Below are 27,796 nucleotides of genomic sequence, written 5' to 3' on the forward strand. Positions count from 1 at the left end.
TCATAAAATAGTATATATATATATATATATATATATTTTGTGTTAACTCAGGAATCAAACATTTTCTACCCATTACCTTCAGACACCAGTTGGGATCTTTAAAAGTATATTTTATAGGTAGTGGCTCAGTCATTTTCAGAAGGTCAGACTGTCTGGACCCGGCAGACACTGGTTCCATAATGTGCTACTAAATCTTGGTCCCAAACGGTTATGTCCCATCCCTTTTATGGATAACACACGATTCATTCTTGAGGCACTACAGTGAATTAAAAAGCCACCCGTATCCAGAGTATAAACCCTAGAGCTTACAGACCACCCAGAGCAGTAAAAAGGTCAGAGAGCTAAGACTCAGACATGATGATAAACTAAGAATCCTCTGGCCAGAAAAATGGCACCACCACAGCCAAGGGCACATAGGGGTGTGTTCTTGTTCCCAAGATGTGCCAGTGACATTTACAACGAGGAATGCCCATTTGCAAGACACCTGGAAGCTTTTGACTTGTGTGTCTGGGATCGATCGTGTTAACAAAATTTGCTTCCAAGCAAGTGTTTGTGTTTCCTCTAACTTGTGGCTTCTTTGAGCTATCCTGTCAAAAGAGTGCTTGAGAGGAATGGATTACACCAGACACTTCATTAAAAAAAACAAACAACAACAAAAAAAACCTTGCATCTTCTCAATCAAAATATTCTGCTTGGCCCCGTATTTCTCACCTGTTTCCAAAATTTTCAGTGTCCCTCCCAATACAAAATAGCCCTCTGAGGACATAAAAAGACCACTGATGCTGGTAAAACCCTACCTCAGCCCACTCTTGGATGAGTTTTCTACTGGATGGAAGAGTCCGTATGTCCAGGTAGTGGTGAATCATCCACTGACCCCCAGAAGAATGAAGGAGCTGAGATTTTGAGGTCGCTTTGGCCTGCGCAATTTTTTCATGCTTGTCCAGTGAGCAAGAACTTGACCCATCTAAGTCAGTGTGCATTTTCCCCTTTCACCCAATGCCCTAAGAATCCACATCTACCTGTTTCAGGCAGTGGGGATACAAATGTGACTCGAGATTTGGTCTCAGCTGCAGTTCTTTTCAGTAATTTGGTAATTTATTAACTTTAGAAAAAACAATATACCAGTGTTCATTACTCGTGACAAAGACACCGTATTCACTGATGTCAGTAACAGGAAATACTGGATGTGGAGTCTATGGGAATTAATGGTACCATCTTGCAACCTTTCTGTAAATCTAACACTATTCTGAAACAAAATCCATTTTATTTCATTTATTTATTTTTAAAGATTTTATTTCTTTGCTTTATTTATTTATTTATTTATATACGAGAGAGTGAGAGATAGAGAGAGTGTGGGGGGGTTGGGGAGCAGAGGGCCATGGAGAGACAGAATCCCAAGCAGACTCCACACCAAGTGTGGATCCTGATGTGGGGCTTGATCTCACAACCCTGAGGTCATGTCCTAAACTGAAACCAAGAGTCAAATGCTCAACTGAATGAGCCACATAGGCACCCCTAAAATAAAGTCTATTTTTTTAAAAAAACCCAAACCTCTCCGGAACTGACCAGTCTAACAAGGCCCATCCCAGTTTTTCAAAAGAAACACAATGGGCTTTTCCACAGCTGGGTTACTAGAGAATAGGACTCTGGGGATTCTTCTTGATGGCTCTTTCTTAGCAGCCCTTATATTCAGAAGCTATATTTTCCTGCAGTTTTTCATTGCTATTCAGTCTAAAACTCACATGGAGGACTGGTAAATCACATCTCAGAGCAAGGTGTAGGTGAAGGCTAAAGAAACTTGGAAGACCAAGTTGGTCAGGAGTTATGCCAACCCAAGCTAATTTTTATTATTATTTCATTCAAGCCATTCAGGCAAGGGCAGGAAGAAAAGGTTGTATCAGATAGCACACAAGAGTAAGCTGGAGAGGAGAACTTCCTCATCTGGGATCTTATCTTTTTTTTTTTTTTTAAGATTTTATTTCTTTATCTGAGAGAGAGAGAGAGAGAGAGCACAAGCAGGGAGGAGAGGCAGAGGGAAAAGCAGGCTCCCCACTGATCAGGGAGCCCAACATGGGGCCCCATCCCAGGACCCTGAGATCGTGACCTGAGCCTAAGGCAGATGCTTACCCAACTAAGTCACCCAGGTGTCCTGGGATCTTATTTTTTAAAAAGAACATCTGGTTTTCTAAATCCAGGGGACTTGATTTTCCAAGTACAAGTAGCCACCAACTTACATGGACCCGCTTTTTGGTGCGTGGCTCTAAGAAACAGGCTCCGGGGGCCATAAAAGCAATCCTCCTCTTCAACGCTAGTTGTGGGAGCTGCCCCGTCCCCATCTGAGTTCCTCTGTAGGACTTTCTGGCTCTTCCCTTTCCTTCCATTCTTGTTATTTTAGTGCCCTCTTCACTGCCCTACTTCTCTGCAGCCCCACTCACCTGGCCCAATGTGGAAATGCCAGGATGGACAAAATGGAGAGGGATGTTAGGGAAAATGAAGAAAAAGCTCATTACAACTCACTCCTCTCCACCCTTACCCCCAGTCAATGAGTTTTGACAAATATATATACCCATGTCCAACCAGCACCCAAATCAGGATACAGACTTCCATCACTCCCAGAAGTTCCCCAGAAGCTAGAAGTCACAAAACTCCTCTCTGCTGATACAAGTCAGATGAGTGGTTGCTTGGGGTAGAGGAGGGAGAATTAACTGCAGAGGGATACAGAGGAGATTTTGGGGTGACGGAAATGTTCTATATCCTGATCTGGGTATATATATTTGTCAAAACTGACTTCTATGCAAATGAGTAGATTTCATTATATGTAATTTACATGTCAATAAAATTGATTGAAAAAAATCTGATACTGGTTTCAAAATCCTGGTTATTCCTCCAAACCATAGTTATTCATCTTTCTTGAAGCCTTTCTGGCTCGTCTGGGCTCATGGTGATCCCTTCCTCTCCTGGCTCAGACCCTTAGAGTCTGTACTGTTCATATGGCAATTCAACCAGTGTTTCTGTATGACTTAATGTTACCGCTTTTGATTTTTTTATGAATTCGTGAATTGTCTCCTCACTAGATTAAAAGAGCCTTGGCCTGGGAAATGGTTTAATTTCTCACTGTTTCCTCGAAAGCATGGGGCTCACAAATGCCAAACATCTGCAGATTCCAGCTATCCACCTGACTGGTACCAACTGGACAGCATCAGGGAAGACTTGGGTAGCCAGGTCACAGCCACTAAACTGTGCATCCCTATGGAGACAAGAGTGATCCTGTGGGAGGCAAGGACACGTTGTGATTGGCAAACCCCTTGTGGCCAATGAACGTTAGTCCCATGCCCCATTCTGATTCTCATCTGCCACAGTCCTCCTTCCCTGAAAAACTTGGGTGATCTCTAAGCCTACTTTAAGCTGTCATCTTGGGACCTACTAGCATCATCACCTTGGAAATTCCCTTCATCTCTCTCATGTTGGTCTCCTATTTCCTGGACCCCATGCTTTTTTTCTTTAGGTAGAGTTCATCATTCAGCCAATTGTCCTTGCCAAAAGAATACAAGAATAGATCTGGATGTGGGGCTCCAAGCAGCACCTAGCAACTTCAGAACCCCAGATCAGTGCCTCCCCCTCAGAGCTGAGCCTCACACCAGTTTCCAGGGCTTCCAGGATTTGTTGCAAACCATCTCTGACCTTGGGGCCTAGTTCATGTCCTCATGACCTTTCGATTCAACATTCATTTAGTGACTATTAACTGAGTGCCTACTGTGAGCTAGGTACTATTCTAGGCACTAGAGACAAAGGGGTGGACAAAATAAACAAGGAAGTTCCTACTCTGATTGAAGATACGATACTGTTGCGGTGGGGGTGTGACCAAAGATAATGAGCAAATGAATAAATAATAAATAGGATGGTGATGAGTAAGATGAGGAAAATCAAACAGAGGGTGCTGGGACAGAGGTGGTGCTTTCTTGAGGTTGGGGACAAGGAGAGTCTCACTAAGGAAGTGACATCTGCAGGATAAGGAGCCACCCATATTGAGATCTGGGGTAAGGGCATTCCAGGTAGAGAGAACAGCAGATGCAAAGGCCCTGGGGAAGAATAAGCTTGATGAGTTTTGAAGGGCAGAAAGGAGCTTAGTGGGGTTGGAGCACAGTAAGGGAGTAGAGAACGACAAGTGAGCTCAGGGATGTGAGGCCTCATGTACCATGAGAGCTCTGGGATTTTATTCCAACTGGCACTGAAAGCCTTTGGGTAGTCTTAAGCCTACTCCCCACATCCCGTAAGGACCAAACATTGCCTTCCATATATGGATTTTTCTTTTTTAGACCTAGCCTCCTGGCCAGGCACTCCACTAGCATCTGCTGATAAGCATCAATGCGGACCTCTGTGCTCCTGGATTCCCACTCCCTTCCTAATGGGGACCCCTTTCACCACTTGGCCTCGGACCTTTCCCCGGAACTTAAACTAACACTTCTGGTGGCCCCATGTTCTCTGCAGCCAGACTAGACCCCTTTTGGCATCTGTACTAGCCTGCCCCATCCTGCCTGCTGGCTCTGCTACTAGGCCTTGCTCTACCAAGTGCCCCAGGTTTCAAGTTGCAACAGCTCAAGGGGCCACAACAACACAGGCACCCCTCCTCATAGGCCTCCACCACCCAACCAACTCACCTTCACCCAGGGTCTGCTTGAGTAAGTCATGCTTGGCCTGTAGCTTAGTGATGAGGTTACTGCCGTTCACATATTCTTTAAATTTCTGTAAGACACAAGGCATGTGGGCATTACAGACTGCAGGGCCAAGTCACATGGTCTCCGCCCCTTGGAACCAACCTCTGGGCCGGGGAGGTTGAAAGGAGATGAGGTCACCCTCTAGGCCTCCAGCACGGGGAAAAGAGGGGCCTCTGACCTGCCCCCTGCTCTTCTCCATCAGACGCCAGATCTGCGGAGCACGGCTGTCCAGCCTACGTGTTTTAGGCCAGTTTGGGGAACACAAAGAAAGCTCAGCGGCAGTGTGAGCAGTGAAAGGAGCTTTTGTCAGGTGAGGACAGTGGGGGTCCCTAGCAGACGGCTTCTTTAGTCTTCAGGCTCCGCCGTGCTTCTGGGCCACGAGCAATAAAAATGGGAACCGCGTCTGGGGGCAGGCAGCTGAGGCAAGAGCGCTGTATTGGATCTGTCACAGAGGAGCCTCCTGATGAGCCTTTCTCTCATCTGGCCCCACTCTGAAGGAGGAGGGGCTCAGCAGGCCCCTAAAGACATTCCTGTTAAAATAACCTGGACTGCCTTAGGGGACACAATTTTCTTCTTTTTAAAGAGGAGACAGGGGAGTCTGGCCTAGGGAACTGATCTCCCCAGGGTCCCCGGGACCCCCAGGCTGCCTCTCATTCAGGGACCTTGTCAAGCACAACACACTTCGGAGCAGAACAGGGCGACAAGAGCCACAGAACAGAAACACATTCGCCTGCACCCAAATGCAGCTGGGCCTCAGCCATCCCTCCATCTACACAAGTACCGGCTTTCGTTGGCCCATCCTGTATCACCCACACCCAGCCCCGGAGCCTCCTCTGCTGGGGCATGTCTTTGCTAGACTATGAGCCGCTGTCGGTGGGGTCCACACCCAGTTGGTTTTTGGCTCCCAAGTGCCTACCACTGGGCCTGGCATAGAGCCAGTGCTGAGAAACTTCGTGAGGGTTGACACAGAAGAGAGGGAAGAGAGGCAATAAGCTAATAAAGAAAGTAAGATACACAACTGGCCTGCTACTGGTGAATGCCGTGGATAAGAAAAAGGCAGGAATGGGGGACTATGAGTTAGGGCAGACCTCATGGCAAAGCTGCCCTATGAACCCAGGCCCGAAGGAGGTGAGGAAGGGGCCGTGTGGGTACACACGTGCACATAGGGGATGGAGCGTTCTCAGCAGATGAACGGCAATTGCAAATGCCTGAAAATGGTATGATTGCCCAGAGCTTCCAGCCTGTTTCTCACAAAGAAATCCACTTTATTGCCCCAGCCAGGATGCTCAGAAAGGGGCGTAGAGGAGGAAACAAGTGAACCACAGTGGTTTGGGACACCCTAACATATACAGAAGCATCTGAAAAATCTGCATCATCTCCCTGAAGACAGGTGTATGGTAAAAGCCTAAGGTGTGGGGGCTGACATGTGCTCAGATAAGACTGGGGTCACCCCACCCTGGCCCCAATTTGGTAGGTTTCTGGAACAGTGGGGCTGGCAGGAGATGGTGGCATCCTCTCTCCTCAGCCAGGGTCCTTCTTGGTTCCTAGGACCTTGTCTTCTGGTTACTAAGAATACCATTCTCCCTTGAGTCCTCGGCAGTTTTCAGGCTTGTACCTTTGGTTTTCATCACAATCGTGGATAGCACAGGTGAGGGGCACCATCATTCCCACTTAGCCAAAAGGAGACAGAAGTTCAGAGCTGTGGCCACTTAGTGTAGCACCTTGAGCAGATGACTCCCTGCCCTCCTCAGGGTAAAGGGACAGCAGCATTTCTTCAAGTGTGGTGCAGGGCAGTGGCTTTCTGCCCGGCTGGGGAGAGTGTCAAACTGCAGCTTCCTGCTCAAGAACCCCGTGAGTCTAACTCCTAATTTTATACCTGAAGAAGACACCACAAAGGCTCAGAGGTGTTCAAATTTCCAGGGCCCACCTCGGGGCGAGCAGTATGCTAGGAACCAACATTTTTAACAAGCCTCCTACATGATTCAAATGCATACTTCACTGTGACCCCCAGGCTCTCTCTGGATGTCAGGACTGACACCCTCTGCTCTTCTCCCATGTTTAACAATTTGCCATAAGAAGCAAAGCCGATTCTGAGCAGGCGTTTTCGCCATCAGGCCCTGCTGCCCCTGGTAGTTGAAGCTGTAATCCCAAACACATAATTCACACCTCGGTGGGTTATTCACTGGTTAGTGGAAATTACACCCCAGGTTTGTGGGGCCTGTGAATTCTGCCTGCTTTTTCCAGGCTTCATCTGGGCTTCGTATGGGATCCATGATTGAAAGAATGCCATCAAATTGCACTGATGTTTGCATTAAAAGGAATATTATGTCCTCAAAAATGCCTAAAGTAATGTCACAAAGTCAAGTCATGGATTGTACTTGCCAACCAGGTTGATAGATTAAATATTAAAATTAAAATAGAACATCTATGTCCCTTAATCATGAACATTGGTGAACTCTGTCTTTTAACTTCAAGCAGGTCAGGCCCCCTTCTCTGCTTCTGCAACCCAGATTTCTTTGTTTCTGCTGCCAAAGGGAATGAATATTCACACACACCCCTTATTTAATCTTTGTAACCCATAAAATTCTCTTTGTACACACAGTAGGTCCTCAGGGGAAGTGCTGAAGCCCAGAAACTGGCATGGGCTGACTCACTGAGACCAGCTTCATTTTTTTTTCTTGAAAACAACAAAGTCAAGGAGTGTTGCTTGAGGAAATACTATCCGTGTTTTCAGTAAGGGATTCGACAAGGCCTAGCATAAGATGGAACTGGTGTCAGAACCGGGTGGATTTGTGACTAGTTAAATGACCAAATCTAAAAGTGCTGATTAGTGGATCAATATCAGCCGTGGCATGTTTTAAACAACTCCATCTTTGGCCTTGGCCCCGGCATACTTCCTAGTTTTTTTTTTAATTGACAAACTTTAGGGTGTGAATGCCACACCCATGGACTCTGCAGACAGCGTAAGGTCTTAAGACACAGTACATATGTTGAACAACTGGAACAAGATCTTGATAGTCTGGAGCCATGAACTAATAAATTCATCAAGAGGGTATCTAATTGGTACCAAACAGAAGACCTACCCAAGACAACACATTTAAGAGGAAGGTAGCCTGGTTTATTGGCAGTATGTAGGGAATAAAGATTTAACTGATATTTAACTTTAAAAAATATATTTTTAAATACATATAATTGTGTATTTAAAATCATATATATAACATATGTATAATCTTACTTATAAGAGAATATTATGAAAAATTACATGCCAACAAACTGAATAAGCTAGAGTAAATGGATAAATTCCTAGAAGTATATAAACTCCAAAAACTGAATCAGAAAGAGAAAATTTGAACAGACTGATCACCAGCAATGAAATTGAATCAATCAAAAAAACTCCCAACTAACAGAAGTCCAGGAGCAGATGGCTTTACAGGTGAATTCTACCAAACATTTAAAGAAGAGTTAATACCTATTCTTCTAAAACTATCCCAAAAAGTAGAAGAGGAAGGAAAGCTTTCAGATTCATCCTATGAAGCCACCATTACCCTGATACCAAATTCAGATAAAGACACTATAAAAAAGGAGAACTACAAGCCAATATCAATGATGAACAGAGATGTGAAATCCAACCATTCACTGAAAAAAATCATTCATCACAATCAAGTAAGATTTATTTCTAGGCTGCAAGGGTGGTTCAATAGTCACAAATCAATCAACATGATACATCACATCAACAGGAGAAAGGATAAAAACATAGATGCAGAAAAAGCAATTGACAAAAGTATAATATCCAATCATGATCAAAACCCACGTCAAAGCAGGTTTAAAGGGAATATACCTCAACATATTGAAGGCCATATATGAAAAACCCACAGCTAATATTATACTGAACAGTAAAAAACAGCTTTTCCCATAAGATCAGGAATAAGAACAGGATGTATACTCTCACTACTTTTATTCAACACAGTACTGGAAGTCCTAGCCTCAGCAATTAGACAACAAAAAGAAAGAAAAGGCACCCAAATGGTAAGGAAGAAATAAAACTTTCTCTATCTATAGATGACATAATATTGTATTTAGAAAGCCCTAAAGGCTCCACCAAAAAACTACTAGAACTGATAAATGCAATCATTTAGGTCACAGGATACAAAATCAATATACGGAAATCTGTTGCATTGCTATACACTAATAATGAAGTAGCAAAAAAAAAAAAAAAAAATTAAGAACACAGTCCCATTTACAATTGCACCAAAAATAAAATACTTAGGAATAAATTTAACCAAGGAAGTGAAAGACCTATGCTCTGAAAACTACAAAACACTGATGAAAGAACTGAAAACAATACAAACAAAAAAAGATATTCCATGCTCGTAGATTGGAAGAATTAATATTGTTAAAATGTCCACACTATTCAAAGCAATCTACAGATTTATCAAAGTACCAACAATATTTTTCACATGACTAAAACAAATAATCTTAAGATTTGTATGGAACCATGAAAGGCACCAAATAATTTGCCAAAGTAATCTTGAAAAAGAAGAACAAAACTGAAGATATCATAACCCCAGATTTTAAGATATACAACAAAGATATAGTAATCAAAATTGTATGGTACTGGCACCAAAACAGACATATAGAACAATGGAACATAACAGAGAGGCCAGAAATAAACCCACAATATATGGTCAATTAATCTACAATAGAGGAGACAAAATGCAGTGCAAAAAAGACAGTCTCTTCAACAAAATGGTGCTGGGAAAACTGGACAGCCACATGCAAAAGAATGAAGAAACTGGATCACTTTCTCACACCACACACGAAAATAAACTCAAAATGGATTAAGGACCTAAATATAAGACTTGAAACTATAAAAATTCTAGAAGAGAGCAGGGGCAGTAATATCTCTAACATCAGCTGTAACAACATTTTTCTTGGTGTGTCTCCTAAGACAAGGAAAACAAAAGCAACAATAAACTATTGGGACTACATCAAAATGAAAAGCTTCTGCACAGCAAAGGAAACAATTAACAAAAAGTAAAAGCAAAATAGTGAATGGGAGAGGGTATTTGCAAATGACATATCTGATAAAAGGTCAGTATCCAAAATATGTAAAGAGCTACAATTCTTTATATAAAGAGCTACAACTCAATGTCAACAAACAAACAGTCCAATTAAAAAATGAACAGAAGACGTGAGCAGACATTTCTCCAAAGAAGGCATCCAGATGGCCGACAGACACATGAAAAGATGCTCAATATTACTCATCTAAAGGGAATTGCAAATCAAAACTACAATGAGGTATCAGCTCACACCTGTCAGAATGGCTAAAATAAGAAACACAACAAACAAGTGTTGGCAAGGATGTGAAAGGGAAAAAAAACAACCCTTGTGCCGGATGGTGGGAATGCAAACCGGTGCAGCCATTGTGGAATTTTGTGGAGGTTCCTCAAAAAATTAAAACTAGAACAACCATGTGATCCAGTAGTTCCACTACTGAGTATTACACAAAAAAATACAAAAACACTAATTTGAAAAGAGATATGCACTCCTATGTTTATTGCAGCATTATTTACAATAGCCAAATTATGGAAGCAGCCCAAGTGTCCACTGATGATGAATGGATAAAGAAGATATGGTATATATATACACATATGCACACATATACATGTATATGTATATATACGCACTTGTATATATGTATACACGCACGTGCATACACACACACACACACACGCAACAGAATATTACTCAGCCGTTAAAAAAAAAAAAGAATGAAATCTTGCCATTTGCAATAACATGGATGGCTCTAAAGAGTATAATGGTAAGTAAAATAAATCAGCCAGAGAAAGACAAATGCCATGATTACACTCATATGTGGAATGAAAGAAACAAAACAAATGAATAAAGGGCAAAAAAAAAAAAGAGACAAGCAAAAAACCAGACCCTTAACTACAGAGAACAAACAGAGGGTCACTAGAGGAGAGGTGGCAGGAGGGACGGGTGAAACAGATAAAGGGGACGAAGAGCACACTTAAACTGACGAGCACTGCGTAATGTACAGAATTGTTGAAGCACTATATTGTACACCTGAAACTAATACAACGCTGTATGTTAACTCTACTGGAAATAAAAATTTTAAAATAAAAATTAAAACAAAACAAAAAATATGATCTTATGACATATGAAAAGAAGGAGTGGAAGTTTAACTTTATTCTGTGCTAGTCAGACCATTGCTGACTTTAGAACAGGCATCGACAAAAAGAAAAAGAACGTGTTCAGGAAACAGTCTAGGGCGCTGAGGGCACTCAAAATGAAAGCTAATGAGGCAAGATTTACAAAACCAGGTATGGTTAGCCTGGAGACATGAAAACCCAGCTCCCTACAAGCAAGCCGGAAACTGTCTTATGGAATTAGTCTCTCCAGGTTGCCCCAGAGAACAGGATCAAGATCAATGACCAGAAATCCTAGTGAAGCAGATTTTTGAAGATAACAGAGATATGGGAAGACATTACATTATCTACAGCCAGCCATAGGCCAAAACAAAAGGGCTATTTGGGGAAGGAGGGAACTTTTCATCTTGGGGCTATTCAAGCAGAGATGGGATGACTTCTTGGGAGGGGTGTGATTGAATGAGATCAAGCATCAGACAGAACATTTCAGGTCCCTTACAATCCCCAAATTCTATGTTCACTAAACACATGTTGAACTAAAGCCCCAATGCCCCTTATTCTTGTTCTTCTTTGTTTCAACCGAATGGCATGTAAGTGATCTGGGATTTTACACAAAGTGCCTACAACTCACCAGCACAGATCCCCCAGGGCATGGTTTCCAAGGGCCACACCCAAATGTAAGAGACCTCAACATGACAACCATACACTAAACCTTATGGTTGTTACCTGGCCATTGCCCCAGGCTCCATCTGCCATTTCCCTCATACCTTACCGAACACAACTCTCTGGTTTTTCCCTAGGTTAGTTGCAAAATACATTAATCCAAGATCAATGCTGATGCTCCCCACTGGTAATTCACTTTTTTACATTTTAAAAAGCCAAGCCAGGCAACTTAATTTGGGAGGCATGTTGGGAAAATTTTAGCTCTAACTGACTCACGTGCTGTTGCTGGCTCCCACTAGCTTGGGCTGCTCCCCAAAAGTCACTGCCAACAGGTCAGCAGACAGTGGGCTCTGGGTCCAAGCCACCACTTACTGTAAAATAAAACATTTCTGTTTCCTGCTGGTTGGCTCTCCTTTTGGCGATGTTTATCTTGCTCATGTAGGTCTCGGAGGCAGCCGACTTTACAGACTCTGTAGATCGACTATGCTGGAAGGCGTCAGAGACATCAAAGTCCTCTACGGTTAGCATGTCCTGTAAGGTCTGCATGGTGGCATCCAGGGTTTTCCTAACCTGGAAAAACACAGCATGTCAAAAAACCCTTATACCGGGGCGCCTGGGTGGCTCAGTGGGTTAAGGCCTCTGCCTTCAGCTCAGGTCATGATCTCAGGGTCCTGGGATCAAGCCCCGCATCGGGCTCTCTGCTCAGCGGGGAGCCTGCTTCCCCTACCCTCTCTGCCTGCCTCTCTGCCTACTTGTGATCTCTGTCTGTCAAATACATGAATAAAGTCTTCAAAAAAAAAAAAACCCTTCTACCTCGGAACACCTTTGACACCTCAAAGTCCTTTTCCACACTTTATTTCTTCCATGTAAAGCCTATAGGAGGTGGGCAGGACGAAGATGATCATTCCTATTAAACTGAGGTGGAAAGTGAGGCCAGTGAGCTGGCTGGGGTGACAACTCATATTGCCCGATCTGAAGTCATTTCGTTGACGGCTTCTGCTGGGGAGAACCTTGGAGGATATTGTGACGAACAAGGAGCCTGGGTTTCTAAGTATGTTTCTCTTTTCCTGATTATATGGCCCCAAACTAGTTCCTTCTATGGGAGGCGGGTCTGTTGAAGAGGGATAACATTAGAAATACTCTCAGTGATCATCCAGAGAGAAGAGGGGACAACGTCTAGATAGGGCGAGGGCCATCCTCAGTGGATGACTCTCTGGCTCTCCGCCCCTGACTTACCAAAAGGTTGACTGAGAAAAGAGAACTCGAGGAAGACACGTGCCGAGCCAGTCCTGCAGGACTCCAACTTCTCTCCTGGACCCAAGTGGGACCCATGGAAGGCTACAGGAGTGGAGCACAGGAGCCCTGACCTCGAAACATCCCTTCACTGGCTTGTGTCCTATACTTTGATGGAGGGTCACTCCGAAAACAGTCACCGGGGAAACTGCATCTACATTCGTTCTTAAATTGTTGTCACCCGAAGTCTTTCTTGTCACACAGATCTCAACTAAATGTCACCTCCTGGTGACATCAGAGCCCCCGGGTACTCTTCCTGATTTAGTGCACAACACTGTTTGATAGTCTGCATACTCATTCATTTGTCGGTTTGCTTTCATGTTTATCTATCTATCTTGAATATAGTCCCCATGAGAGGAGGTCCTATGGTGTCTTGTTTCACTCACTTTACTCTGCATTGAGCATAGTGGTTAGAGCATAGTATGTGTTTAATAAATACTTGAGTAAATATTGAATAAATATTCACTCGGTTAAATGAATACTTGTTGAATATATAAATGAATGGATCAGTTCTTTGTAAGATAGTCTAACAGAAGTTCAGGTACAAAATTAAGCATTTCCATAGCTATAAATGGCCCATACCGAGGAACATTTGCTTCATTCTCTCTGGGGCCCTGATTTCCTATTGAAACCCCATCAACATTGCTATGTATACACTGTTCGATGTAAACAACTGAAAATGCTTCAAGGGAGGATGTAGAACACAAAGAAAGAAAGAAAACACTTTCTTCATCTCCTTTCTCTCCTGTGCAACATAAATAAATAATTTGTTTCTGTATAACCTCCCCCCAGAGGCAGCTTTGATTTGTTGTCATCCTGAGTGACAATCTGTCTCGTGTCTGTCCTAGCTCTGTTCTTGGTGGAGACACTGAGCAAACCAGCCCTCTCTGTCCAGGACAGCCCCCTTGAGATGTGAAGACAGGGACCATGACTGCCCATCTCCAGCTGTGATTGCTCTCCTCAGTGATAAACCTGCCCAAGATTTTAGGTGACATTCCCCGCATCCTGGTGTCCTTTCTCCAAGGGGTTTCCAGCTGGTTGACATCTTCCCCGCATAGAGGCATCCAGGCTGGAATAGGATGTTGCCCATCTGGCCTCCTCAGTCCACATCGAAATAGGACCACCACGGCTGGTATTTCCATTTGTATGCTCCTGGTGGTGAGCCCGTGTCACCAGCTCTATGGGAGGCGGGCTGGCCATGGGAAGACAGAAGCTCCTTGGGGCTCAGCGTCCATGACACATTCAGTGTGCCCTGGCTTATTTCATTGGGTTATTTAGAATACCTGTAACTATCTTTGATGATAAAAATAACACAAACTCAATGCAGATACTAGAGAAAAGCACAAGAAGAAACAGAAATCACCTGTCATTCTTCTACCCAGATAGAACCACAATAAACATTTCAAAGTATTTCCTTCCGGGCTTTTTTCTTGTGAATAAACACTGACACATGGGTGCCTCCACTAGTTTGCCATCCTTAGGATAATACTGAATACAGAGTTCTACTTCCTGTTTCTCTTTAACATCTGGTGGGCACCCCCCCCCCCCGTGCCATTAAAATTCTTGGTATGCCCAGCTATAATGGTCATATAATAATCCATCTTTTTTTTATGATTTATTTACTTTAGAAAGAGCAGCAGATAGAATGATAGTGGGGGAGGAGCTGAGGGAGAGAGGGGAGAGACTCTGAAGCAAGGTCCATGCCCAGCATGGAGCCCGATGTGGGGCTCCGTTTCACAATCCATGAGATCACAACCTGAGCTGTAATCAAGAATCGAATGCTTAACCCACTGAGCCACCCAGGCACCCCCCGCCCCGTCGTGTAATAATCCATCTTACAGACGAACCCTCTTTTCTTGCGTGTTCCATGGCCAGAGTTCCAGCACAAGCTGGGCCTTGGTCAGGAAATCCCTTGCATGCGGAGGGGCCCACTCACCTCCTCGTTCTCTATCTTCAGAGTGGCCAGTCTGGACTGCAGCTGGTGGTACCGCATGAGCAATTCCGTCTGGACGGGCTGCTGAGCGCTGACCTGGCACACCTGTGAAAGACAGCCACCGCTTGCAGTCGCCCGGGGCTCTCCTCACCTGTGTGGAGCCACGGCCGGGGCCACCCCTGACATCCCTACCAAAGGCCGAGGAGACAGGCTGGGAAAGGGGAAGTGCAGAGCCTGTCCCTGGCAACACCAGATGGGAACTGGGGCTCTTCCTCCCCCACGAGGCCACCCTTTGGCATTGCAAGCTGTGGCCTCTCGGTCATGGTCTTCTAGATTTGATCATGGTCTTCTGGATTTGCGCAGCCCTTGAGGGTTTATGAAGAGCTTTCATGTGATCTCATCAAGGGAGACTAGTTCCTTTCAAGGCAGGAATTTGTGGTAAGAAAGCCATGGCCTGACAGACACCAGTGAGAAGAAGCGTGAGTGGAAACAGTCAGTGGAGCTGCTCCTCTCGCCCAGCAGGAAGGTGCTTCGGTGAGGCAGGAGCCCTCTCAGGGGGCGTGGGAGGGGACGGTGGGAAGGAATACTGTTGTCCCCACACCCACTCCACTCAGGGCTCTGCTACTACCCTGTGGGCTGGGCCACCTGGTGTGACTCAGGTGAGAGCATAAGGGAGAGTAGGGCTCGGAGACTGACTAGTCATTTACCACTAACTAGTCATTTACCACTAATTTAACACTGAGGCCAAAATGTTCAGGTCCAGGTGATGAGCCAAAGGGCTGGACACAATGGCTGAGGGATGGGCCAGAGGCTCTGGGGAGACCCCACAGAAGGCCTCTCTTTTGCAAATGAAGAAAGTGGGGAGGGATGAAAAGGAACAGTTGAAGGAGCTTTTTGCATAAGGGACTTTGTACAATTGGAGGAAGCAGCGTGCTGCTCCGCTCTGTGGCCAGTAACAGGTGCCTTCCCCAGGCACTTGTTTATCTATTCCAGAACAGGGCAAGGAGCTGAGCAGCACAAGCACGGAAGGGGGCGCAGCGGGTGGCCCGCCTCCTGCACTGGAGGACAAGCAGCGGCCCCGGCAAGCCTGCTGGCCAGAGTGACTGAGGTGAGGCCCAGCCTCCTGTGATCCGAGGTCCCCTGAGGGAAGACGGGGAGATGCCTGTGTGGCGATGCAGAACTCCCTTGGGGTCCACACGAAACTGGGAAGGGTCTGAGGGGAGAGCAAAGGCCCTGCAATTCTGCAGGTGAGATACTTCAGTCAGCAAAGTTAGGATATTCGTGGTAAATGCCTCAGCTGGGCAGCCCCTGGACCAAGAACTTGACCTCAGGCCTCTGAGAGAAATGTCCTGCGTGTGAAGGGGGGCTGGCGTTCCCCTCCCACCAATGTTCTGGGAGCACCTGGAAGAAGAGGCAGAAGCAGCCTCCAGCATGGGCTCCTGCGAGAGACCTACCTCATCCCCCATGTGGGGCTGGAACTCAAACTTGAGCGGGGGACAGAAGACCTGATTGCACATGTCCATGACGGTGTGCTTATCACTTCGGGAATCCAGGTTGTCCACTGCATTCTCGATGACATCCAACCCCTCGTGGCGAGAAGTCTCCAGGTTGTACTCGGCTGAGAGGTAGGTCCGGAAGGTACGGGCCAGGCTGGCATGAAAGCCCAGATCACAGCACTTGGAGAGAGGCACACAGCAGAAGGGTGCAGGTAAGGGCTGTCACACAGAGGTGGGGGCCACCAGCATTCCCTTTCCCATCACAGTGACTTAAGATGACCTCCCGTTCCACAGTCAAATCTTTCATCCTGGAGGTCCCTGTGCACTCTGGAATCCTACTGCATAACCCCAAAGTCTTCAGAGGGAGCTGGGGATTGCGATTTGGGCAACAGCAGAACTTCTCTTAGCTCCCCCAAATTCATCACATTCTTTCTCTTCTCTAGGCCTTCACACGTGTATTCCCTCTGCCTGGGATAGGGTTTCACTTAGAGGTCACTCCCTCTAGGAAGTCTTCCCTGATGTTCTCCCCACTCAGAGTTTGTCAGGTGTCCCTCCTCTGGGGGCCCACATCTCCCTCCACCTCCCTCACTGGGACACCTGCCACTTGGCTTTGCAGTTGCCTATAAATGTGTCAGGGTTAGGCATGGGGAGCTCCATGAGAGCAAACCCACAGGTTCTTGTCCAATGCAGTGGCTCAAGACCTACGGCTAGTAGGTGCTCAAGAAAAATGTGGTAACTGAAGGAAGGAAGGACTGGAAAGAGTGAAAAGTTGTGGGAAAGAGGAAAGGTCTGGCCTCAGGCATGGGAAGGCACGGACAGGGCTGACAGCAACCTCTCTAGGGGACGGGGGCAATGCGTCCCTTCTGCAGTCACGGAAAATCGGTGGCCCTCTGACTCCCTGACAGGACATGGCAGAGCCAGGGGAAAGGATCCATCTACCAGTCTGGAACATTTCCTGAGCATCTGCGGGCCAGATCCCTGTCCACATGGGATGGGCAGGCCACAAGAAGGAGTCCCTGCCCCAACACAGATGATATGGAAGCTCTCCATGATGACGTCACTCATGGCGTTCTTTCTCCAAGCCCAGCTGCCCCCCTCCAGCGTAAGCTATACAGCTGCTACTCAGAGGAGTCAGTGTTCCATTCTTCTTTTGCGAAACCTGCCTGATTTCTCCCACAATAACATCCCCTAAACATATAAACATCTATATCACCCTGGGAAACCGTCCAGGGCATGAACTGTGTATGATCATCACTGTATCCCCAAACCCAAAAAGGGCCTAGTGCAGAGGAGGGTACTTGGAAAGTGCAGGGAGAAGACATGCTTGCCTGACCCAACCACATAGGGGCTGCCAGAGGCCCACTCCCACCCACAAGTGTAGAATCCACGAGGTGACACTCATCGCCCAGGCACCAAAGGCCCATTACCCTTCCCCGCCATCAGGGCTCAAGGGACAGGCACATCAGCTTCAGACAAAGGCCAGCCCAGGTGTGGGGCCCTGTTTCATCCCAGACTCCCCAGGTGCTCACGTCGATTAGGTCGGAGACATCGTGGATGTAGTATTTGCTAATGGCGGCATTGGTGGCCGCCAGATTCAGCAAGTAGTCATTCCGGGCCTTTGTGCATTTCAGCTTGTTCTCGGAATACTTTGCCTGCCTCTGTAAGAAGAAGAGAGTAGAGGTGAGAGCTGAGGCACTGACCTGGCTGTCATCCCTCTCTCGAACCCTCTTCCTTCAGGCTCCGCGTTGCCCAGCCTCCTCTGCCCTTCCCTTAAGAGGCCAAGTTCACTTATGCCTCCAGGCCTGCAGACTCATTCCCTCTACGTGGCAAACCACCCTTCCAAGTCCCCATGTGGCCTGCTTCTTCACCTCCTTCAGGTCCTTGCCCAAGGTCACATGGCCTCTTGTCTGGAAGCGAGTCTTCAGCAACCGCAGCACCGCTCCCCTGTGTTCCCTTGCTCTGCTCTATTTTTTTCATTTATTTAGTCTTGTTTGATTTTTAGTGATGATTCTTACTTTAATTTACTTTTTTAAAGACTAAATTTTTAGAACAGTTTTAGGTTCACAGCAAATTTGAGAGCAAGATACAGAGGTTTCCCATCAACCCGCAACCCAGTCCCCACACAGGCACAGCCTCCCCTGTTATCAATATCCCCCACCAGAGGGTACATATGTTACAACTGATAAACCAACAGCGACACATCATAGTCACCCAGAGTCCATAGTTTACATTAGGACTCACTCTTGGTGTTTTACATTCTATGGGTTTAGGCAAATGTATAATGATATACTTACCCATCATTATAATATCAAACAGGGTAGTTTCCCTGCCCTACAAATATACTCTGTGTTCCATCTCTCCACTCCTCCCTGCCACCTAACCCCTGGCAACCACTGATCTTTTTCCTGTCTCCATAGTTTTGCCTTTTCCAGAAGGTCACCTTGGTTGGAATCATACAGTAAATGGCCTTTTCACTTAGTAATATGCATTTAAGGTTCCTCCATGTCTTCTCAGGGCTTGCTAGCTCATTTCTTTGTAGCACTAACATTCCATTGTCTGGATGTACCATGGTTTACTTATCCATTCACCTGCTGAAGGATTTCTTGGTTGTTCTTTTTTTCTTTATAAGCATTTTTAATCACCTGAAATTATATTTTTTTACCTCTTTGTTGACTTACTGGTTTTTGGTGTCCACCACTGGAAAGTAAGTTCTACAAAGTCAGGGACCTGATCTGCCCTATTCATCACTGGGCCTGTAGCACCCAGAACTCTCTGCACAAAGTAGGCATTAAGCACTTTTTACTGACTCTCTGGACACGAATGATGGGAGAGGCAGAGTGGGCAGTTAGAGGTGCCAGTCTTAGACAGGAGCTGGACGGCTTCCCTGGGCAGCTGTTCTGTCCTGGACCAGACTGGGCAGGTAGAGGTCATGAGAAAGCGGGTTGGAGAGCTGTCTACTTGCCCCTTGCAGGTGATGAGTCCCATTCTGGGTAGAAAACAGCTCTCCTTAAAGAAACAGGATTTTCCCTCTTCGCATAGGCACTCTTAAGCCTTCCTTATTCCAAGCAAAACTATGGATGGCCCAACTGTCCACCGATGGATGAACGGACAAAGAAGATACAACACACACACACACACGCACACGCACACACACACACACAACGGAGTACTATTCAGCTATTAAAAAAATGAAATCGTACCACTTGCAACAACATGAATGGATCTAGAGGGTATAGTAAGTGAAAAAGTCAGAGGAAGACAAATACCATATGATTTCAGTCATATATGGAATTTAAGAAATAAAACAAGCAAAAAGAGACAAACATAAAAATGACAACTCTATAGCAAGCAAACTGGTCACTACCAGAAGGGAGGCGGGCTGGGGATGGGTGACCAGGTGACAGGGATTAAGAGTACACGAATCATGATGAGCGCTGAGTAATGTACAGAATTATTGATTTATTACATTGCGCAACTGATACTAATATACCAAATATTAACTATACTGGAACCAAAATTTTTTAAAATTTAAAATTAAGGGGCGCCTGGGTGGCTCAGTGGGTTAAGCCGCTGCCTTCGGCTCAGGTCGTGATCTCAGGGTCCTGGGATCGAGTCCCGCATCGGGCTCTCTGCTCAGCAGGGGGCCTGCTTCCCTCTCTCTCTCTGCCTGCCTCTCTGCCTACTTGTGATCTCTTTCTGTCAAGTAAATAAATGAAATCTTTTAAAAAAAAATTTAAAATTAAAAAAAAAACACCATTTTTATTCCAGATCTAGTTTTCCTAGCTATTCAATAGAGATGTTTCTATGTCAACCTTTGAATTCTCCTCAGAGATCTCCTCTGACCCTTCCCCAAGCTCCACCTATTCTGGGAACAGACTTCTGGGAAAACAGACTTCTTCCGATAGTTGCCAATCCTATACCAGCCATGCACCCACGCCCTCACAGAGCGCTTTGATACTCCTCACCCATTCCCAGGGGGCTATAATGGTCCCCAGACCACTTCCAGCCCTTCATCGATTCACAAAATTTTATACCTGGAACAAACTGAGGGTTCTGGAGGGGAGAGAGGTGGGGAGTTAGGTGAGCCTGGTGGTGGGTGTGGTGGAGGGCACGTATTGCGTGGAGCACTGGGTGTGATGCATAATCAATGAATCTTGGAACACTGAAAAAATAAAATAAAATTTTAAAAAATAGGATGTTAAAGGTATCTCAGTTTAATTCACCCATTTCACAGATGAGAAAATGAAAACCAAAAAGAAGTAGCTGAGGGGCACCTGGCTTGCTTAGTTAGTAGATTGTGTGACTCTTAAGGTCAGGGTCATAAGTTTGAGCCCCATGATGGGTATGGAGACTTCTTTTAAAATAAGGGCTTGTCCAAAAACTAAATAGCTAATTAGCAATAACTGTGAACTAAACTTAAGTCTCCAGACCTCCCAGTCAACGGTCTCTCTTCCCCTCCATTTATCTCCCATGTTGTAATTCTGTAATTCCCTGCCTGCCTTATTTTATTTATTTATTTATCTGTTTATCGTATATCCACAGATTTGTATAACAATCACCACTATCTAAATTTAGAATACTTCCATCAACTCAAAAAGAAACCCTCTACCCATTAGCAGTCACTCTTCATTCTCCTCTGCCCCAGCTCCTGGCAACAAATAATCTACTTTGTGTCTCTATGTATTTGTCTATTCTGGACATTTCATATAAAGAGACTCATACAATATTATGACTGGTTTCTTTCACTTAGCATATTGTTTTCAAGGTACATCGTGTTGTAGTCTGTATCAGCACTTCACTCCTCTTCCTGGCTGAATAATATTCCACAGTATGGCTAAACCACATTGCACTCATCCAGACGAACATCTGGATTGTGTCTCCCTTTTGGCTATTATGAATAATGCTGCTAGGAACATTCCTGTGCAGGCTTCTGTGTGGAAGTACGTTTTCATTTCTCTGGGTGGATACCTATGAGAATTGTTGAGTCATAGGATAACTTCATGTCTAACATTTTGAGGAACTGACAAATTGTTTTCCAAAGTGGCGGAACCATTTTATGTTCCCTCCAGCAATGTATAAGGGTGCCAATTCCTCCACCACCTCACTAACACTTGTGACTGTCGCCTGTTTTTATTTTAGCCAGCCTAGTGGGTATGAAATAGTATGTCACTGGGGCTTGCATTTGTATTTCCTTAATGACTAATAATGCTGAGCATCTTTTCATGTACTCCTTGGCCACACATGCAAGTTCTTCAGAGCAAGGTCTATTCAAATCCTTTACCTATTGTTTAAAAATATTTTATTTATTTATTTGACAGAAGGAGAGAGATAGCAGGAGAGGGAACACAAGCAGGAGGAATGGGAGAGGGAAAGAGAAGCAGGCTTCACGCTGAGTGAGGAGCCCGATGCGGGACTCGATCCCAGGATCCTGGGATCACAACCTGAGCCGAAGGCAGACACCCAAGGACTGAGCCACCCTTTACCCATTTTTTAATTGGGTCTCTGTCTAATTATTGGGGAACCTACTTTTCTTTGCCTTTGGAAATTACCCTGGAACCTTATTTTATTTGCTTATGGTTACTCTTCCAGCTCACCTAGGTCCCGGTGAATTTCTTTTCCACTCAATCTATCGTTTTTAAGAGCTGCAGGACCATGTAATCATAGAATGAGATGCAGAAAAGCCCAAATAAATATCTGGTGCAATGTCCAGCACCAAAAAAAGCTCAAAAAATGTGTACTGATCGCATGGAATGAATAAATGCAGAGAACTCACCAAGAAAATCATGGCTTTTACACAGAAAGAAACTTTAGAAGAAACCTAGTCTAGGATAACAAAAGCATGTGCACCACCCCTCTAAGTTCCCTGGCCATTGCAGACATTGTTAACTGATCACAGCACTATTTTTAACTAATGCCCGGAGGGGGCTTCACAGTCTTCAGCACAGAACTCTGGGCGGCTACTACCGCGATCAGAGCTGACCTGAGAGAGAAGAGTCATTTGCCATCACCGTCCGATTTTAAAACCGAGGTCCAGAGAAGTTCTGTAAATGTGGCCCTTCCAAAACTCCGACTGCATGATTCCAAAATGAGCACTCGTTTCACTGTGCCCTACTAAAGCACGTGTCCAGCACCAAGACACAGTCATTCTAAATCTCCCATCTTGGGCTTGCCAGCGGCATTTTGGATGGGCTCTTCCTTGGGCTCCCAGGGGCTGGTTGGTAGCCCAGTGCTGTTTTCCTCCTGTTGGGACCTGCCCCGCCCCAACTAGCTCTCCAGCCACCAAAATGGCCTCCTGAGCAAGGTCCTCCCCCCCCACCCCCCCCCCCAAATGCCTGGTGATTCCTGCCCATCCGAGAACGTGCTTGCTGGGCGTGAGTCTTATCACAGTTCAGCTCTCTTGTCAGATGAGCGCTTTCTCTGCCTGCTGATCCTGGCACGAGGCCAGGCCTCACAAGTGCCAGCGAGGCCTAGCCAGCCCTGCCTCCTCCATGACCCTGACCTCCAAGGGCACACATGCTGGCACCCTGCTTCTATCCCACACCCCGCAGGGTGCAGAGGGGGAAAGCCAAGGCTGTCAGCAGGGAGTACACGCCTGCTTCTTCCTTCCCTGCCCTCAATTTCTCTGAGGCCCTCACTTACCTTCTCCTTCATCTTCTCGATCTTCTTCACAGAGCTGCGGCGCTGGGGCCGGTCCTCGTGACGGAGCAGGTTCATGCTGAGGTCTCCCGACTTGTTGAACTGCTTCTCCTCCTGCTTCTCAGCCTCTTTCAGCTTGCTTTCTGCACTGATGCTCTCCGCATGGTACATGTGGTAGGTTTTCATGACCTGGGGACACACACGGGCAGGAAATCAGCAGCCTGCACGGCCCGGCATGCGGCCCCGGTGCTCCCAGCCCCCTTCAGGCTCTGTATCCTGCCCTCTTCCCACCACATACTCTGAGCTCCCCACTGTCTTTACTTGCACACAAGCTCTGCGGACTGGAAATGATGATGACCATCAGTAGCAGCCTCGCTGCCATTATCATCTTCAGCAACAGCACGAAGTCCTCACTGAATGCCAGGAATGGATGAGAAAATTTAAATGCTTCCATCCATTTGGGGGTCTCAGAGGTGATAGGACATACTTGGCCCTCCCTCAGCCGCCCTCTTTGGCCCTGCCAGTCATGACTCTTATCCCTCTTCCCTCCCCCCCCAACCAGGGTCACTGGGGAACCCCCTCCTCCAATACTCATGGAACGTCCATGGGAACATGCAAATCATTTTCTCAGCTGTTTCCTTATTGGCCTGCAAATGGCTCTGTCCCCAAAAGAAGTATTACTGGAAATACTAATTGCTATTCTATGCTTTCTGAAATAAACTCATCCTTGGCTATACAGTGAATTCCCACATAGTCAAAGTCGGATATTGTTATTAACAAGGGAGTTTTTGAGACAGAAGAAATTCTAAACGTTATCTAATCCAAACACCAAATTTTACAAATAGGGAAACTGAGGCTTAGACGGGCTAAGTGGTTTATCCACAATTGTACAATATCATCAGTATAATCTCCAAACTTTGCATCTGCGGGGGCAATACCACAACCAAGCTGCAGAACATTTTAACTACACCACAAAGATCCCTACCCCCTTCCCCCAACCCAGACAATCACTGATTTGCTTTCTGTCACTGCAGTTGAGTTTTGTATGTTCTAAAACTTCATATACATGGAACCAAAGCATATAATTTCTGTGGGGTCTGCCCTCTTTCATTCAGCATAATTTTTCTCCCATGTCATATCAGTTTTTTATTACTGAATAGTATTTCTATATCATATAGTATTGTATATCTATATCACTATTTGAGTATTTATTCATATATTAATAGTTACTTGGGTTGTTCACAGTTTGGGTCTATCATGAATAAAGCTGCTAAAAATGTTCATGTATAATTCTTTGTGTGGATCTATGTTTTCGTTTCTCTCAGGTAAATACCTAGGAGTGGAATGGAGGGTCATATAGGAAGAGTACAAGTAACCAAATTAAAAATCTGGTCTCTAACTTTTAATCCACCACTCTTTCTACCATATCATACTGTTTCCATAATTCAGTACCATTTTCTCAGCAGGTATGAACAGTTTGGGCAGCCTTAGAGCAAGCCAGGTAGTCCTATACTAATAGGACTCTATCTCCCAGTCTCCAACCTTTCCTATGCAATATCAAGTTTATGAGCATCCTTCTGTGCTAAGAAACACATGAAATTTCCGGATTCCACGGCTTTTGAACCTTGTTTGTTCTCTTCTGTGGTGTTGATAATTACAGCAGCAAAAAGAGCAGAGGCTTCCACGTGGGGCTGGGATACACTCCTGTCTGATAGGGCTCTTTAAGTCAGGGAACTTGGAATGAATTCCTGGCCAGCATTATAACTTATTCATTCTCATGAACCCCATTCATGCATGAACTGTGAAGTCAGTTTATTACAGTGAAGAATTATTCTGTAACTCTTACCATGAAATCACAGCATTGATGTGTTGCATAGAAAATAGGCCAGGAGTTAATAGGGGAGCATCTGTTGTAGAACGTGGTAGGTATTGTAGAGTATGAACTCTGGTACAAACATCTGGGCTGAATCCTGATGGTGCCACTTACCAGCTGTGTGACCTTCGGCAAGTCACAGAACCTCTCTGACCTCTGCTTCCTCATCTGTAAAACGGGGATAACCAAGGCAACTACCTCATAGATTTGTTATGAAGACTAAATGAGTTCACTTAGGTAAAGTGCTAAGAATAATACCCACCACATAGTAGGAAACATGTAGACATCAGCTGCGACCACCACCACCACCACCACCATCAGCACCCCTGATTTGGGCTGAGGGTTTGAGAACCTTGAATTTACTCACTTGACTTCAGGAAAATGCTTAAGAACGCTAAAGAACATTAGCTAATATGCAACATTTTATTCTATACCATGTTTCTCCCTTCCTCTTTCATCTTGAAAACATTCCCAAATTTCAAAACCATAAATGAATAAAAAATGCAATCAACTTTTCTTCATTGGTCTTGGTGGAAGACCTCTTCTCTGCATTCCCCTCATGGCTGATTTTCTGAGTTGCCATAAAGCCTCTAGAGATGCCATTCTCCATGATTTCATCCACTCCTTAGGCCAGTTCCCCTAAGTTTATTTGCAAACGTAGTGGACCAGAGTGTGCCAGATCGATGTATTCTCGACATCTAGTGGCCAAAAGGAATGACTGCAGGCTTACAGGTAACCAAAGCAATTGCCAGTTTTTCCACCATCTTTATACCAGCGCTCCTACAATGTCAAACGGGTAAGACTTGGGAATGCCTGCTGAAGTCTCTCAGGCCCCCGCCTTTCCGTTCTCACGCCTTTCTCCTTTCCTCCACATACACAGGCACTACTGGTTTCTTTGCTTTTCTACCATGCTGCTGGTAGTGTCCATTTCTGGACTCACCCCCTTTCTGGGTTCAATGATTTCTGCTAAAGCCACTTTTTCTGTTTCAGCTGCTGAAGTCTGCTTATCTCACCATTAATCTATCATCTGTGTTGAACAATTCAGAGGAAGAGAGAGCATTTCTATTTGCAATTAGATCTTCCTGTCCAATCATCCATGCATCCATCCATTTATTCACTCAAGGTCAGCATCCCAGCTGGGTGTTGTTCTCAGCCTCCCACATTTCCCTTTGCCTAGTTTTCCACTCGAAGCACAGAGTTCTCTTCCTGCTCTGCAACAAACCAAGCTTCCTAGTACATTTCTCTGAAGTGCTAAAGTCCCATAGCCAGAGGACCCCAGGGCTAAACTCCCAGTGATCCAACTGGTAATTCCTGATCCTAAAAATAACAATGAACTTGATTGCTCAGGGTGATTTATATCTGACAGCTGCCACATAAGAGTTTACCTGGGGACCTCTCAGAAACAAGTCTAACTATATCCAGAATCCTCTAGATGTTTCCTTTATTTAATTACCCGAAACACAGGCTTTAGCATGAAAGATCCTTAGCTCAATAGTTTAGAAGAGTCTTCTCAATATTACCAGCCCAGGATGTGTTAAATAATACTTAAACTTATCAATTACTTCAGAGTTTACAAATCTCTTTTATTATCCCCAAGGAGCATGTCAATTAACCTTTACCCCAACCCTGGGAGGCAGTATGGTACCAATAACGGTGATAACAGCCAACATTTACTGAGCACTTACTACATGCCCAGCCTTGTTCTAAACACTATACATATATTAACTCTTTCATTTCTTACAAAAACCCTAGGAGGTAGACACTACATGACCCCAGCTTTACAGATGCAGAAACCACAAAATAGGAATAAAGGGATTCTCTACCCCACAGGGACTGCCTTCCCCCCAAACTTGCTGGGTGACTGTGGCAGCAGCTTATCCTCTCTGTGCTGCCTGGTGGAGATCAGAATGGGGGTGGATAGGAAGGTGCTCCGTAAGTTGTGACTATAAAGTGACTGGCTGACAGCAGGGTTGGGGCTGGGAAGGGAGCGGAGGTGGATGCGAGAGTTCAGCTGAGGCCAAGGCACTGAGACCCAGCCTTCAACTTGGCACCTCTGAAGAACCCCTCAGAGACACCCACCTGGCTTAATGGGCTGTATTCCAACCCTCCAGAACCTATCAGGGAGACCCCCCAGACCAAGTCTAGCACAGGGTGAGAAGGACCCTGTAGGGACATATAAATTGAGACCACTGTTCTTGGACACAGATCAGTTTCATACATTCACAAAAGGCTCTCCAGACATCTTGGTGTATTAACCCATCATTGAAAGAAACCAGGGCTCAGAAATGGCAAGTGAATTGCACAAAGTCACACAGCAAGCCAGACAGCTAGGACTTCTGAGCTGTGGACACTTGCTGTTTGTAGTAATCATGCTGCCTTTTGCTGCATACACTTTGCTTTCTGCATCTTCCCAAATCCTCAGATCATGAAATCAAGTATTATATGTATAGTACTTCAGACCCTCATTTAAATGCAAAAGAAGTCAAAGAAAATATGGAAGTTGAGAGCCTCAAAAAAAAAGGGACATGCTGGGGCAAGATAAGAATCCCTTGTTTGACAACAGGTCCTCAACAAATAAGTTCACGCGCACTTCCTCTACCCCACAGACAGGGCTGTCTCTGAGCCATCCAAGAGCCGTGTATGGGGCAAACTCCGGGCCAGTGCATGCCAAAGACATCCTGGAAGGAAAAGCGAGTTCCCAAATTTCAATATGACCACCCATACTCTGTGTGGCCTACGTTCTCTCTGGAACTTATAATTGCTATCTTCTTACTCTTTTTGCATATCCACACACTGTTTCACTGCAACTAGAGTGCAAAGTCCAGAGGGCCAGGACCTAGTTCATGAACATAAAGCAGAGAGTGGTACCCAGCAAGTATCAGTATATATCTGCACGCATGAATGAATGACAGCTGGCTGGGTGTGTGGGTGGAAAGACTGATCGATGGAAGGATGGACAGAGAGGGAGATGGTTGAATGGACAGATGGGTGAGTGGGTAAACAGATGGGTGGATGGA

General features: G+C 45.4%; 1 protein-coding gene across 4 annotated transcripts in view; it reads right to left on the bottom strand.

Annotated features, from left to right (window-relative positions):
- Positions 1 to 27,796, bottom strand: part of SRGAP3 (SLIT-ROBO Rho GTPase activating protein 3) — a 256,625-nt gene that overhangs the window by 52,586 nt on the left and 176,243 nt on the right. For all 4 annotated transcript variants that reach the window (XM_045991580.1, XM_045991579.1, XM_045991582.1 and 1 more), the window contains exons 5-10: positions 22,910 to 23,095; positions 17,800 to 17,928; positions 16,229 to 16,450; positions 14,778 to 14,879; positions 11,921 to 12,118; positions 4,659 to 4,743 (exon numbers count right to left, since the gene is read on the bottom strand). In XM_045991580.1, the coding sequence (XP_045847536.1) occupies positions 4,659 to 4,743; positions 11,921 to 12,118; positions 14,778 to 14,879; positions 16,229 to 16,450; positions 17,800 to 17,928; positions 22,910 to 23,095 (922 nt within the window). The remainder of the gene's footprint in view (positions 1 to 4,658; positions 4,744 to 11,920; positions 12,119 to 14,777; positions 14,880 to 16,228; positions 16,451 to 17,799; positions 17,929 to 22,909; positions 23,096 to 27,796) is intronic.

This window comes from Meles meles, chromosome 20 (assembly GCF_922984935.1).
Source record: "Meles meles chromosome 20, mMelMel3.1 paternal haplotype, whole genome shotgun sequence".
NCBI classification, from domain to species: Eukaryota; Metazoa; Chordata; class Mammalia; order Carnivora; family Mustelidae; genus Meles; species Meles meles.